General features: G+C 34.0%; 1 protein-coding gene across 2 annotated transcripts in view; it reads right to left on the reverse strand.

Annotated features, from left to right (window-relative positions):
• The window catches only part of PRKG1 (protein kinase cGMP-dependent 1), a 1,114,160-nt gene that overhangs the window by 190,308 nt on the left and 908,739 nt on the right, over positions 1-15,113 (reverse strand). For both annotated transcript variants that reach the window (XM_079792952.1, XM_079792951.1), the window contains exon 7: positions 10,000-10,094. In XM_079792952.1, the coding sequence (XP_079649078.1) occupies positions 10,000-10,094 (95 nt within the window). The remainder of the gene's footprint in view (positions 1-9,999; positions 10,095-15,113) is intronic.

The following is a 15,113-nucleotide window of genomic DNA, read 5'->3' on the forward strand; positions in this document are numbered from 1 at the left end:
TCTTATTTGGAAATAAGGTCTTTGGAGATGTAATCAAGTTAAGAGACTGCCATGCCAGATTAAGGTAGGCCCTAAATCCAATGACTGGTGTCCTTATCAGGAGAGAGAATTTGATACTGAAACACACAGAGGAGAGATGGCCATGTGAAGATGGGGGTGGAAATTGGTTTGATGAAGGCACAAGCCAAAGAAGTCAGTAACCACCAGAAGCTAGATAGAGGTAGGGAACACATTTTCCTTAGAGTTTTCATAGGGGATGGTGACACCTTGATTTTAGACTTCTCTCCTCCAGTTTTGTGAAAGAATAGATTCCATTGATTTAAGTCACTCAGTTTGTAGTAATTTATTATAGTTGTTCTAGAAAACTAATAGAGAGATTGTCATAACCATAGTGTTTGGAGTAGATGGGAAGTGAGCAAGACTGGACACAGGGTGACCAATTAGGAGGCTGGATTGTAATCCAGGTGACAGATTAAAATTGTGGAAATATGTAGGCGATGGTGAGAGTTATTTAAAAGGTAGAATCAACATGATGATTTATCAGTGATGTGAGTATTTCAGGAGAGGAAACAGTCAAAGATAATGTCCTATTTTTTGGTGTGAGAAACATTATTGCAATAGTGATCATTTCAAATGGAGTAGATTTGGTTGGGGGTGGAGAGAAAATGAGTTTACAAGTTGTCCACGTGCCATTTGAAGTACCTGAGTGATATCCAAATGGCCATGCTCCATAAAAACTAAATTTGGAGCCCAGGAAAATTTTTGGGATGAAAATAGAGATATTATAATGTGCTATGACACTTGGTGCTTCTTCTATATTATCACTTATCACATTCTCTATTTTAATCATCTGTTTACATATAAAACTTCAACAACAACAAAATAAGCTGAGAGCAGATAATTGAGGAAACAACTTCTTTTGATGAACACCATCCCCTCAAAAGGCCAACCTTCAGTATCCCTAGTTCTCCATCTTACAGATAGAGTAGTGGTACTAAAAAAGCAATTATAACTCTTCTTAGTCAGTTCTACAAAAAGCAGCTAGCCCTAAGTACTGGCAGCTTGTTGGCTATGGGCTTTAGCCAGAAATACAGGACAACCTGGAAAAAATCCCACAAGACATTCTGTTGCATTTTACATAGATTATCCATTATAATCTTCACAAGAATGATCTTCACTAAAATCCAAATTAATTTTAATCTTCACTAAAACTAAAAAAGAAACAAAACTAAAACCCTACAAGGGTCAAATGCTGGGAATAGAAAAGGGTCCTAAGGTTAGAGGCATGTGCTGGAGCTGGCCAGGAGAGCTCATGAAGGGGCGGGTGAAGGAGTGTGGCTATGGTCCCAAGAGAAAAGCTGGGACTGAGCCTTTCATAAGGCCAGAATCTTAGATTGTTTCTACACTCAAGATACAAGCTTTAGCAACAACTGTCCCAGAGAGAAACAGAAATCCAAGCCTTGCAACTAAAAGATCTGAATTCTTTCTATTCTATCTTTATGGTTCAAGGACATCAATCTAAAGCCCGTCCTTGCAGGAGCAAATATAAAACATAAAAAAAAAAAATAACCACATAGAGATGCTCCAATAACCTGGCACAAGGGAATCCCTTAATCCACTCATTCCATTGAAAATTGGCATGTAGTAATTACAAACAAACAAATAGCCCCACAAGCTATAATAAACCATATAATAAGGAGGGAGAGTTAACAAATATAAAGAGCGTTAGAATTTGAACCTAAAAGTGAAGGTAATAGAAAATTACAAAATATTTGATATTTTAAAATAATTAATAAAAATATAAAATAACTAAAATATAAATAACAATATAAAATATTTTAAAGTATAATAAAATAATGATAATAGTTGAACACAGTATTTGTCAGGCATAATTCTAGTATGCACACAAACTATATAGATTATTTTGCTTATTAGTTCCTTCAATTCTATGTGGCAGATACTATTATTCCCATTTTATAAATCACAAACATGAAGCTAAGAGAAGAAAAGTGAGATGACATATCCTATAAATAACGGAGCTGGGATTTTAACCCAGAAAGGCTTATTCTAGTGTTCACAGTCCTAACCATTGTAGTGTGCCAAGCAGATAGTCTAAAAATATTTTTTAAATAGTCACTGGAACCTACTCAATGTATAGATTGAATTTAAGACTTGATACAATTAAAGAGAGAAGTAGAGAATTTCTTGATGGATATGAGAGAATGTACCTAGATTGCATTTTTGTGCACAAAAGCAGCACAGAATAATAAGAACATATAAACTTGAAATAAGAAGACAAGGATAGGAGGATAAGGAGATGAAACTAAAAGAAAGAAAAGAGAAACTGGCGGGGGGGGGGGGAATAAGCAGAGACAATGCTGTGAATTGAGAAAAATTGCATTCTCAGAAGAAAGGAACATATAGAGTCATATGAAATAAAGTAAAACGTATTTGCACTTAGATTATAGTAAAAATGAAGGATATCAGAAATAGACAACTACCCCTCTCCTCCAAAAAAAGACATTACTTATAGTAACTGATTATAGACTATGGATACTGGAAGACAATGGAATAATATTTAAGATTCTGAGAAAAAGTAAATCTAACCTAGATTTTTATGCATAACCCAATGCTCATTCACATTTAGGCAAAGGCAAAAAGCATAAATAGATCATCTCTGAACTCAAGAGAAATAAGTTGAATGTAAGCAATAGTGGGCAAAGTACAGTAAGTTCTCACTTAATGTTGTTAATAGGTCCTTCTGACTGTGGCAAAATGACATATAATGAAACCACTTTACCACAGCATAACTAATATACACAAGAGTTAAGTCTCTAGGCATCTCATCATTATAATTAAGCAATGTTGTTGGAAGACCTGCTATAATAAGTAAACCAAGCTACTAAACCTAAGTAGGGTCTGAAAAAATACGTCAATAATAATGACTAATATTTGAGGATTTACCAATCATATGGAACTATATACTACAAATCTAGATAAAAACCAGGCAAGAGTAATTTGAAGTTAAACAAAGATCTTTGTATTAGTCAAGTGAAGGATAGAGCTATTGATTACCATTACATATTAAAAATTGAAAAATTCATCATTAAAGGAAAAGGGAAGGTAAAACTTCTAAACCATGGAGTGACACAAGTGCAATTTGCATGGCAGTAGAAAGAAAAGAAAAATGATATATTGACCCTAAATGAAACAGAATGGGATTTCACCTATGTAAAAAACAAGTTTATGTATGTTAATGTTCATATATGTATATGTTTATTATACATACATGTATACACAATAAAATTTAGACACACAGTCACTGAGGATGCGTATAGCCAACTTCAGGGTAATGATACTGGGAGGGAGGAAAAGTACTGCGGGAGGATCCAAAAGAGGTTTGAATCATAACTGAAAGGCTTTCTTTCCAAATAAATAAATGAATGATATATGCTATATTCAATATTTGTTATATCATTTTATATGATATTATTTTATTAATTGGAAAAAAAAAAACAGAGAGAAAACCAAGAAATGGGTTCAGAAATATTCATTAAATTTCCCAAGATCACAGTCTATGAGTAGGGAAAATCTGGGAAATACAGACTTGTGATAGCAAAGTAAGTTGAATTGACTGGCTGATCTGTTTTTGCACAAAGGCAGAGCCTGGCATGTAGTGTAGGTGTTCAGAGTGACAGGCAACAGCTGGGAGAGTTTCCTGGAGGAGAGGGCCCTGCTGGCAGTGGTCTGCTATTTAACTAGGGTGGCCCAGAGCTGCATTTAGAATCCAGAGATCTGTTCCAGTTGAAAAGAGGCCACATTTCAAGAGAAGCAGAGACTGTGCCCTAAGAAAACTTAGAGATCATCTGGTTCAACTGGCTCAGTTTACAGATTTTCAGAAACAGAGACTCAGAGAGGTTAACTGGCCCAGAACATTCTTGGGAATGGGAACAGTGATACCAGGATTACGGTGATGGATGTTACGGTTGCTGATAATAATAATGGAGATAAAGATGATAGTGGTAGTGCTGATAGCAGTTGGCTTTTTTTGAGCATTAATCTAAATTCTAGGTAGTCACCCAAAATGCTTCATAAGTGTTCCCTTGATTACTTCTCACAGTAACTCAAAAAGTTAGAGACAATCATTATTTTCATTTCAGATGAAAAGGGAATCTCTCAGGGTCTCATAATTTATAAATGACAGAGTGGATTCCGACCCAGGCAGTCTGACTTCTGAGCTGGAACTCGTAACCAAATATTATGCTAAAGACTCAAATATTAAGAGGAGGGGGAGGAACAAGGAGAAGCTCAAACCCCTCTCTCTCAGGTTCATCATATTCTTAAATATTTCCCATTACTACAGATCCAAGTAGCTTAGAATTTGACATATCTGATGCCTCTGTGAATTCTATATGGTTTCAAGTCATGTAGAGATCTTAAAGCAATAGTAAGTCAGAGTGTAGATGAATTGACTCATGAGTTATTGGATAAAACCTGAACTAATTTCTCTAAAACACAACTTTATCTCTCATGTATATAAGGAAGGAGTATTTCTATAAAGAGTAAAATATTTTGCCCTTTCTGTTGTGGAAAAATCATTATCACAGGGAAAAATAATACTTTAGACAAACAATACTGAATAATTTGCTTGATGTCAACCACATAATGAAAACAATGTGACCCCAATTTTTCTTGTAATGGAATGCTATTATAGGTTAATGGTTAATCTAATAATACAGATTATAGGATGGCTAGATTTATGATTCTACTGTCTCAGTCCAATGAGGAAATGAAACTTATTACTTCTAGAGGCAGAGCTATATAGTGGAATTCTGAAATCAGGTTTCCGAGGTCACATGTCATTTCAATCAATTATCTAGTGGGTCCTTAACTAATACTAGAAGTAGGCACTCTTAAATTTAAAAAGAATTGTCAAGATACAAAGAAAAGATAAGATATTTTGTATTTCTGGTTAGGAATAATCAGCATGGTTAAAATGGCGATATTACCTAAAAAGTGATATATAAACTTAATGCAATCCTCATCAAATCCTAATGGCATTTTTTTCCCCACAGAAATAGAACCAAAAAATGCATTAATTTTGTATAGAACCTCAAAAGGCCCCGAATAGCCAACGCAATTCTAAGGTGGCAAGGTGGAGGGCAAGCAAACCCAAAGTCACAGGAATCACACTTCCTGACTTGAAACTATAGTACAAAGATACAAAAATAAAGACACTATGGCACTGGCAGGAAAAATGACACAGACCAATTAAACAAAATTGACAGAGCAGAAACAAATCCACATATATATGGGCAACTAATTTTCAACACAGGAGCCAAAAACGTACAATGGGAAAAGCAAAGACTCTTTAATAAATGGTGCAGAGAAAACTGGAAAGCTGCATGAAAAAGAATGAAACTAGACTTCTATCTGACACCATACACAAAAATTAATTCAAATGGATTATGACTTGAATATAAGACCTGAAACAATAAGAAAACACAGGGGCTAAACTTATGGACCTTGGTCTCAGAGAGATGTTTGTGAACTTGACTCCAAAGAAAAAGGGAAATGGAAGCAAAAATAAATGAACAGGACTACATCAAACTAGAAATCTTCCGTACAGAAAAAAAAAAATCAATAACAAAAAAGGCAACAAACTGAACGAGGGAAGATATTTGCAAACAATACCTCTGATAAAGGGGTAATCTCCTAAATATATAGAAAACTTATATAACTCCAAACAAACAAACAAAACCAATCTGATTAAGAAATGGGCACAGGACCTAAATAGACACTTTTTCCAACAAAGACACACAGATGGACAACAGATATTTGAAAAAAAACACACACTCAACATCACTAATTATAAGAAAAATGCAAATCAAAACCACAATGAGATATCACTTCACACCTGTGAGAATGGCTATCACAAATAAGAATAATGAGTATTGGAGAAGATGTGGAGAAAAAGGAGCCTTCCCACACTGCTAGTGGGAATGTAAATTGGTGCAGTCACTATGGAAAACAGAATGGAAGTTCCTCCAAAAATTAAGAATGGAGCTACCATATTACTCAGCAATCCCTATTCTCAAAAATTTCTAGCCTAAGTGCTTGAAAACACTTATTCATAAAGATATATGTACTCCCATAGTGTTTGCAGCAGTATTCACCATAGTCAACCCATGAAAACATGTCTTGTGCCCCTGTGTCCTAAGTGTCCTTTGACAGATGAGTGGATAAAGCGTATGTGCAATGGAATACTACCCAGATATAAAAATGATGAGATTTGAGACATTTGTGGAAACATGGATGGATCCTGAGAATATCATGCTAAGTCAAATTAGTCAGATGGAAAAGTGTAAGAACCATATGATTTCAGTCATTGGGAGATATAAAACAAAAAGCAACAAATGAACAAACAAATAAGACAAATGAACTCATAGATACATGGTAGTTACCAGAGGAAAAGGGGGTAGGGAGAATAAAGAGTGTAGAGGAGATCAAATATATGTGACAGAGGTGAGCACACAATAGATTATACAGATGTCATATTATAAAGTGGTACACCTGAAATTTATATAATGTTATCAACCAATGTTACCCCAATAAATTTAACTTGAAAATTTAAAAAAGAATGGTCAAGAAATTATTTCAATATTACCAATTTACGAATATTTTAATGATCTGCTGAACATTCTCAGGAAAATAAAAGTTCCCAGCACAACTAAATTTTATTTGTGAGAAAACAACAATCTGAAATGCTGTGTTATGTGCACACAGAGAATATTGACTATAAAATTTATCTTTCAAGTATTAAAAAGCATCTGGGTTACAAAGAAGCATAGCTATCATCCAAAAGAATACATAAAGTTGCCCCAAAGACTTTATATCCTGAAGTTGCATAAAATTTTAAGATATTTAGAGGGTAGCAAATGAAACAAATCAATGTGAGTTGTGAAATGTAGGGATTTCTTGTGTGAAACATTAAAATTCAAAGAAAAGATCAGAATAGAACATGGATACACAGAGTGAAAAACAAGTCACAGACACAGGACATTACAATGTCAAAAATCAAAACAAGAAATAATCAAGAAGGGTTAACCTAATAGGCTTCCTTCAATTGAATCTAGTACTAGAGTTTTAAAGAGGCATATCTGATTGATAGACATCACAAATGGCAGCTCACAGGTCAAATTGCAGAAGTGTTAAATGTTTGGTTTGCTTGCAGAGCTTCTTTTTTTTTTTTTTTTTTAATCAAGTTACTTAGTTTTTTCTGTATTTCCTTAAAGGATAAAAAAGCATAGCAATTGCTATCCTTATTACAAAAGGCTTTCTAGTTTGCCACCAGTTTTACTCACCTTATTTTTACTCATTTACATTACCATCTAAACCCCTATAATCAAGTAAGTTCATAATCCTTTATTTGCCATCAAGCAAATTCAAGTAGTGAAAGTGACCAATGGCAGAAGGGATTGCAAGTGTGGGCATCATGAGAGAGGCTCATTTGTTCATTCATTTATTTGTTCATTTAACATATACATGTTGAGCACCTGAAAAGTGCCAGATGCTGAGCTCAACATAAAAAATAAATATTTGGGACTTCTTTTCATTGAAGGACTATGCAGTGATAGATAGGGATGTATACCAAGGTGTTATATAACAGAGAGAGTTGAGGACAAAACACTGGTGAATTTTAGAAAATCAAATGAGAAATTGTAGAGTGCTAACACATGCCGGGCTCTCAAAGGATAGGGAATGTAAAGAAGGAAGGAGTGGTCAACAGTGTAAAACTGTGGCTGAGAAGTTAAGTCAAATGAAGATAAGAGAAAGATGGTTCTATGATGTAAGCAGGAAATCTCTGGTGACATTTAAGAGGACGCTTAAAGTAGACTGACAAAGCCAGGTTGAGTAGTGACAAAATAACATTAAAAGGCATAAGAAAGAAAGAAATGGGGATAGATCAGTGTAATAACGGTTGTAGTAGTGGTGTGGTGACAGACTGGCCAGTGAAGAGACTGAATATGTTCAAAAGAGTTTTGACAACAGGCAGTTCGTAAGAATACGCATATGCTAGAATGAATTTCATCTACATGGAATAGCATTAACTTAAATTTGATATCAGAGCAAACTTTGATATCTTTTTCATAAATCATATCCCCAAGGTCATTTCTTAAGACACATTTTAGGAAGGTGTTTTCACCATAAAAGCTTTTTGTATTTGCACCAAGATTCAGTGATAGTAAGCTACAAAAGGAAATCTGTCAATTCTCAATTATGTTTTACTTCCTGGTGTTCCACATGTGATCTCATCAGAAGTGATTGAAAGTGTTATATTTTGAAAATGGTATATATTGAAAATGTATCACAATTTTCACAGAGACATTTCATCTTGGACCAAGGCAGTCAGCGGCATTAATCTCTAGAATCCTCTACATATATAATGATCAAGGGAAAGAAAGATTAAAACACAAATGGTATATTTGTACATTTTATGCTATGAAGATTATGATTGTTGTATTATTTTGCATATCTACACCAAACATGGCATATCTTCCAACTTTGCCATTGGAAAAATTTAATGGCAAATACACACTCATCAGATAGGATCAAATGAACTCAGTAAAAGAAAAAACAGAAAATCAAGTGCATTTAGTTCTGAATTTTCATAAGATAATGTGGCCTAAGATGACATCAAATTCACTGCTTTATTTTTGTAATTGTGAAATAGTAAGGAAGAAAATAAGACCTGGCAACTGACTGTGGCTTAAAAAATAAAAACTCCTTAAGGTGAAGGGATTAAGAAATACAAATTGGTAGCTATAAAATAGTCACAGGGATGTAATAGTCACAGCATAGGAAATATAGTCAGTAATATTATAATAACTCTGTATGGTGCAGGTGGGTACTTGAAATGTTGGGGAGACCACTTTGTAAAATATATGACTGTCTCACCACTGGGCTGTGCACCTGAAACTAATACAAAATAATATTGAATATAAACTGTCATTAAAAATAAAAAATTAAAAACGCCTTAAACTTTCTTTATAGTACCTTTAAGCAAATTGCTTGTAATTTTTAAAATAAAGTCATAATTTGAAATGGAAACAAAACTGTTCCAAATATTTTAGGAATATGTTTGATCCCATAGCTGTTCCTCTCTAGAAGACAGTCCTACACCTGGAATATGATTCAAAAATAAGTGTTTATTAGTTATTTCTTTTTCAAGTGGCTTGTTATACAGACAGCACTAAACTCAGAAAAGCTTTATCTATATTTACTGATAATCGAGAGGTGTTGCTTACTGGACATCAACACTAGAAAACCCAAATATATCTATCATATTTGTTGTGCATTTTTTACATTCAGTGGTACAAAGTAACTGAGTTTTTCCTCCATAGTATATGGGAAGAAATCCCAAATGCTTCTTTCTTGAGGTCTTAGTGTACCAGTGCAATTTCAGTGATCTTGTAGTATACCCCTTCAGCCACTAGAGCCCTTCAGGAGTGAGTCTGCATATGCATAAATCACCTCCATGCCCACCTGCTCCTCCACCTCCATTACCATAACCAGCAATGATGACGACCAGCCAGAGGTGAATCCCTGCTTTCCCATCTATTGTTTGTTCAGTCAGGTTTAGGGATTTGAAAATTCTCACCCATCTTCCTGTGATTCTGAGTAAAACTGTTGTACAAAGTAAACTTAGCAGAGACATCTCCCTCTCTTTTATCTTTATAGAGCTTGTAGTTAAGAAACAAAGCTGAGAGATTTTCCTATTAATGTAAAGATTATTTATTACAGAACTTAACCACCAATCAATCCTACAGCCTAGCTACACATATTACAATTCCGGCTGGAAATAAATAAAAATGAGCAAGGGTGCATGTCTGATAACAGAATCAGCACTAAAAATCCTGTTTTGTTAGGAGCTCGGTCTTGAAGACAGGAATTTATGCAGTACTCAAGCAAAAACTGTGTGACATGTGATCTACTTACCCCTGCAAGGCTTTCTCTCCAAACCAATCTCCTTTGCCTAAAGTCCTAAGGAAGACTGGGTCTTCACTTGGTGAGTCTTCGCGAGTGACATTTACCTACAAAGAGAAACAATGAAAGTCTGTATCCATTGCATACTCTGGGTGACCCAATGAGTACTACTAGATACTGTTAATTCCACTTTTCTTTTTCTTTTTAAATCACTTTTATGAAGAATACAAGTATATTATTACTAAAGGGGCCAAAGAAATGACCTTCAAATATTTTTTATACTTTCAATTTGTTTTTAAGGAACAGTAAATTATTCAGAAATTTGAATTCCATTTAATCCTCATCCTATTTCCTACCTCCTATGAAGCAACCATTATAATAACTTTAGTGACCATTCCTTCCATCCTTTATTATGTGTTTATATGCATTTTTTAAAATACTGTATATAAAGAGCATAATATGCTATGTATAATTCTATAACTTACATTTTTTTCTCTAAACATTATTTTAATTATTATTCCATGCTTGTAGATATAAATAAATAGAGTTCATCCACTGCCTTCTACTCAGTACATATACCAATTTATCAATTTCCATATGCGTGGACATTTATGTTGTTTCCTTTTTTTTTTTTTTTTTGCTACAATGAACATCTTTCTCCACACCTCTACATGCACATACCATTTTCTCTAGGACATGCCTATCTCCTTTAAGAAAAATCCAGCCTTGCCCTGGGTGGGTGACTCAATTGGATAGAGTGTCATCCATACACCAAAAGGTTGCAGGTTTGATTCCCAGTCAGGGTATTTATGGGAGGCAACCGATCAATGTTTCTCTCTCTCCCCCTTCCTCTCTCTCTCTAAAATCAATGAAAGCATATCCTCAGGTGAGAATTTTAAAGAAAGAAAGAAAGAAAGAAAGAAAGAAAGAAAGAAAGAAAGAAAGAAAGGAAGGAAGGAAGGAAGGAAGGAAGGAAGGAAGGAAGGAAGGAAGGAAGGAAGGAAGGAAGGAAGGAAGGAAGGAAGGAAAGAAGGAAGGAAGGAAGAAAGAAAGACCCAGCCTTCATTCAAAAGCCAGCCACATTTTCATGGTCTTCCTGCAGGTCTCTGACTACAGTCTTCAGGTCCTCACAATCCACATTCATGGAATTTCTTTTTTTAAAGACATAGAAATTACATATATGTCTTTTAAAAGCATAACAAATAATGTGCTCTTCAAATAAATAGATATTTCTTCGGCATTCTCTACAATTTAGAATAAGCACTTAATAAAGAGCTGTAAATTGTTTGAATGGAAAATCTTCCTTACTAACAAGATATCTCAGCCCATATAGGACTTGTGGCTTGAATAATAATCCACAGAAGGAAAGCAATGCAATAAGTTTTACCTTTACGTTAATTCAATCTCCCTCCAGCTCTACTGATATTCATAACACTGGCTACATGCCACCCAGAAAAATTAAGCGGTAGTTAAAATACATATGCCTGGAAAAATGAAGTAAAACGAATTTCCTGAGGCAATGGCAGACACTTAAACACATTTAAATATACTCGTATTATGCTTTAGATTTTTGAATTTAGAGATTGGATGTCAAAGACCAGAATTTTTATAAGTATTAAGAAGGTCTGTGAAAAGCGGAGAGAATTCAATTATTATTCTCCACTGATCCATTTGACTACTCCTCCATACAGAGTTTCAAAACCACGGGAATGCGATTTTTAACATTCTTACCACTGAGCTATATAATAGAGATGCTCATTTGTATGTTGACAAGGCTTTTACAGATGTGGATGGAAATACACTAGTCCAGTGATTCTCAAACTTCAGTGTGTGTGTGTGTGTAGGTATTTAAAATAAAGGTTCTGATTTAGATCATAGGAATCTGAATTTCAAAAGTTTAATGTAGGTGATTTAGATATACATGTTCTACAGACCTAGCTTTGATAAACATTGATACATTCTTAACTCTCTGAACCTCAGTTTTCTCATTTGCACAATGAGGCAATTTAACAAAATCATCTCTATCCCTCCTCCTGGCTGTTAAAAAAAAAATCAAGGACTGAGGTATACTGTAAGTTAAGATCATGGATTCAAAATCAGATATAAGGACATATTGTATAACTGTACATTTGCCATTTGGTTAATAAAATATATTAGAAATTCTAAATGGCAGAATTATGCAGGCCATGGAGAAATTTTAGTGCATCTTGAAATGTTCTTTAAAAAGATGTTACTGAATTGATCTAACACATAAAAAGTGAACCATTTACAGAATAAACCACTTTCTGCTTATATAATAAACGTGAGGAAAAATCTAACTAGATAAAATTATAATGTGAAAAAAATAAGCACCTCAAAGAGCAAGAATAAAGCTTTCCTCTGAAGTTGTAATTTCCACATTTTTCTTTGTATGCATGATTAATCATCCTAAATATGAAGATACCAATTATGGACCTTTGAATCTTTAATTCTGAAGAAATTTCAGAGTAGACAAAGTTAAATAGAAATAGACTTTCAAACCTTGGCCTGTATATTTATCATTTTCATTTAAACCACAAAGTACTTTCTGATCCACAATGCTGTAAAATAAACTAGCTATGGAGCCTTCTATTTGAATCCATGCTACCTGGACACCTTGTCCAAAATGAGAGGCTGAGAGAGAGAGAGAGAGAGAGAGAGAGAGAGAGAGAGAGAGAGAGAGATGTGTGCATTAAATGAGAAAAATCCATCAACACATCCTCTTAATAGTAAGTACTAGATATCACAATACCAGATTACCAGATATCAAGTTATACTACAAAGCCGCTGTTCTCAAAACTGCCTGGTACTGGCACAAGAACAGGCATATAAATCAATGGAACAGAACAGAGACCCCAGAAAGCCATTGTGGCTGATGAATATTTGACAAAGGAGGCAAGAGCACACAATGGAGTAAAGACAGTCTCTTCAATAAATGGTGCTGGGAAAATTAGACAGATATATGCAAAATTATAAAATTAGACCACCAACTTATACCATACACAAGAATAAGTTCCAAATGGATAAAAGACTTAAATGTAAGTTGCAAAACCATAAAAATCTTAGAAGAAAACATAGTCAATAAAATCAGACATGTCACAGAATTTTTACCAATACATCTTAGGGGACAAGAGAAACAAAGGAAAAAATAAACAAATGTAACTACATCAAACTAAAAAGCTTCTGAATAGCAAAAAATAAATAAATAAATAAATAATTGTCCTCAAAATGCAAAGGGAATACCCGATATGGGAGAAAATAGAGTATTTGCCATTGATACATCTGCTAAGGGGTTAATTTCCAAAATATACAAAGAAATCATATAACTCAACAACAAGAAGACAAACAATCCAATAAAAAAATGAGCAAAGAATTTAAATAGAAACTTCTCCAAAGAGGATATACAGATGACTAACAGACACATGAAAAAATGCTCAATGTTGCTAATCATCAAAGAGATGCAAATTAAAACCACAATGAGGCATCACCTCACACCTGTCAGAATGGCTACTATTAACAGATCAACAAATGACAAGTGCCAGTGCTACTTATTTGTTCAAACTGATTAATAAAAACTATTTTGAAGAAAAAAAATCTTGAATGTATCAAGAGTCTAATATATTCTTACTCCTTCCCTCTTGGAATCCCTATGGTGTTCCAAAATATTGCCAATGTTATTGGTTCCTGCGGTGTAATTTGCATGCCACTTTTATTTAGACTTGTTATAAAACTCATAAAACAGCACCACTAATGCACCTGTCTTCAGCTGAAACTGGTTACAAACACAGCTTCTTTTAGGCAGTGCTGGGAATTTACAGTAGTAGGGTATTCTCATAAGCCTGTCAGAAATTCATCTTACCTGATAAACATATCATTCCCTGATAGCCAAGAATTAGCAATGTAATAAAGAAAAAATACACCCAAATCATGAGGGTGAAAAGTCTCCCTGTGACCATTGGAATCACTTATACCCACGAAGGTTTTCAATTTCCATGATTCTTTAGTCGGTGTTAAGAAATAAAACAGTAAATGGTAGGCTCTAACTATTTATATATAAAACATAAAATGCTAACACCTCTTATCTTCTAACAGTGGAAAACACAAGATATAGTTTTAACCATAACTATGGTCAGAGGCATCATTTCAGGATGCCTTTGAAGAAGCTAGTCCCTGACTTCTATTTCTATCCCAGGCTTCCTGATATCAGTCAAAGAGTAGGTATGATGAAAGTGTAAGTATCATTTTCGTCACTTTAGTTTGACATGCCACTGGTGTAAAACATTGTCATATGCACATTCTTGATTCAAAATTAGTCCAAAGAGGATTATCTAAAAATCCAACAAGATTTATAATCTTTTACATATCGGGCTCACTATGGCTCTTTAAGTCTCTTTTCTAGGTATGAGATTCAGTTATATTTTCTAAATCATAGGAAATAAATTTACTTATTTTTAAGTAACAATTGTAAAAACAAAAACATATAAATCTTTCCCCATTTCTTTCTATACTTAACACATGCAAATTCTTTTTAAAGATCATTTATAATAAAGCAAACTAAGTTCAAGTAAAAGGTTATAGCGCAATAATACTTAAATGAAAAATGATTATGACTTTATTGTTGAGAGGAAATTTAAGGTATGTTTTTAAAGATATATGTTTTAGCATTATAATTCCAGAGTATTAATTTACATAAGCCCCCATTTTCCAATTCACTTATTTTCTTATTTAGTTATTTTTAAAATATATTTTTATTAATTTCAGAGAGGAAGGGAGAGGGAGAGAGAGACTGAAACATCAACGATGACAGAGAATCATTGATTGGCTAACTCCTGCGTGCCCCCTACTGGGGATTGAGCCTGCAACCCGGGCATGTGCCCCTGACTGGAATCAAACCCAGGATCCTTCAGTCCGCAGGCTGACGCTCTATCCACTGAACCAAATCAGTTGGGGCTTATTTAGTTTTTAAATAAAAACTATAATAAATTCATAATATTGAGAAATTAAAACAATATAGTAATGAATAAAATATAATTTTTTGCTTATTTCCTTTGTCTTCCTCATTTAAATTATCCTATAATTTAGCATTTTAAGAGTTTTTACAATTTATT

This window comes from Cnephaeus nilssonii (assembly GCF_951640355.1).
Source record: "Cnephaeus nilssonii genome assembly, chromosome: 16".
Lineage (NCBI taxonomy): Eukaryota > Metazoa > Chordata > Mammalia > Chiroptera > Vespertilionidae > Cnephaeus > Cnephaeus nilssonii.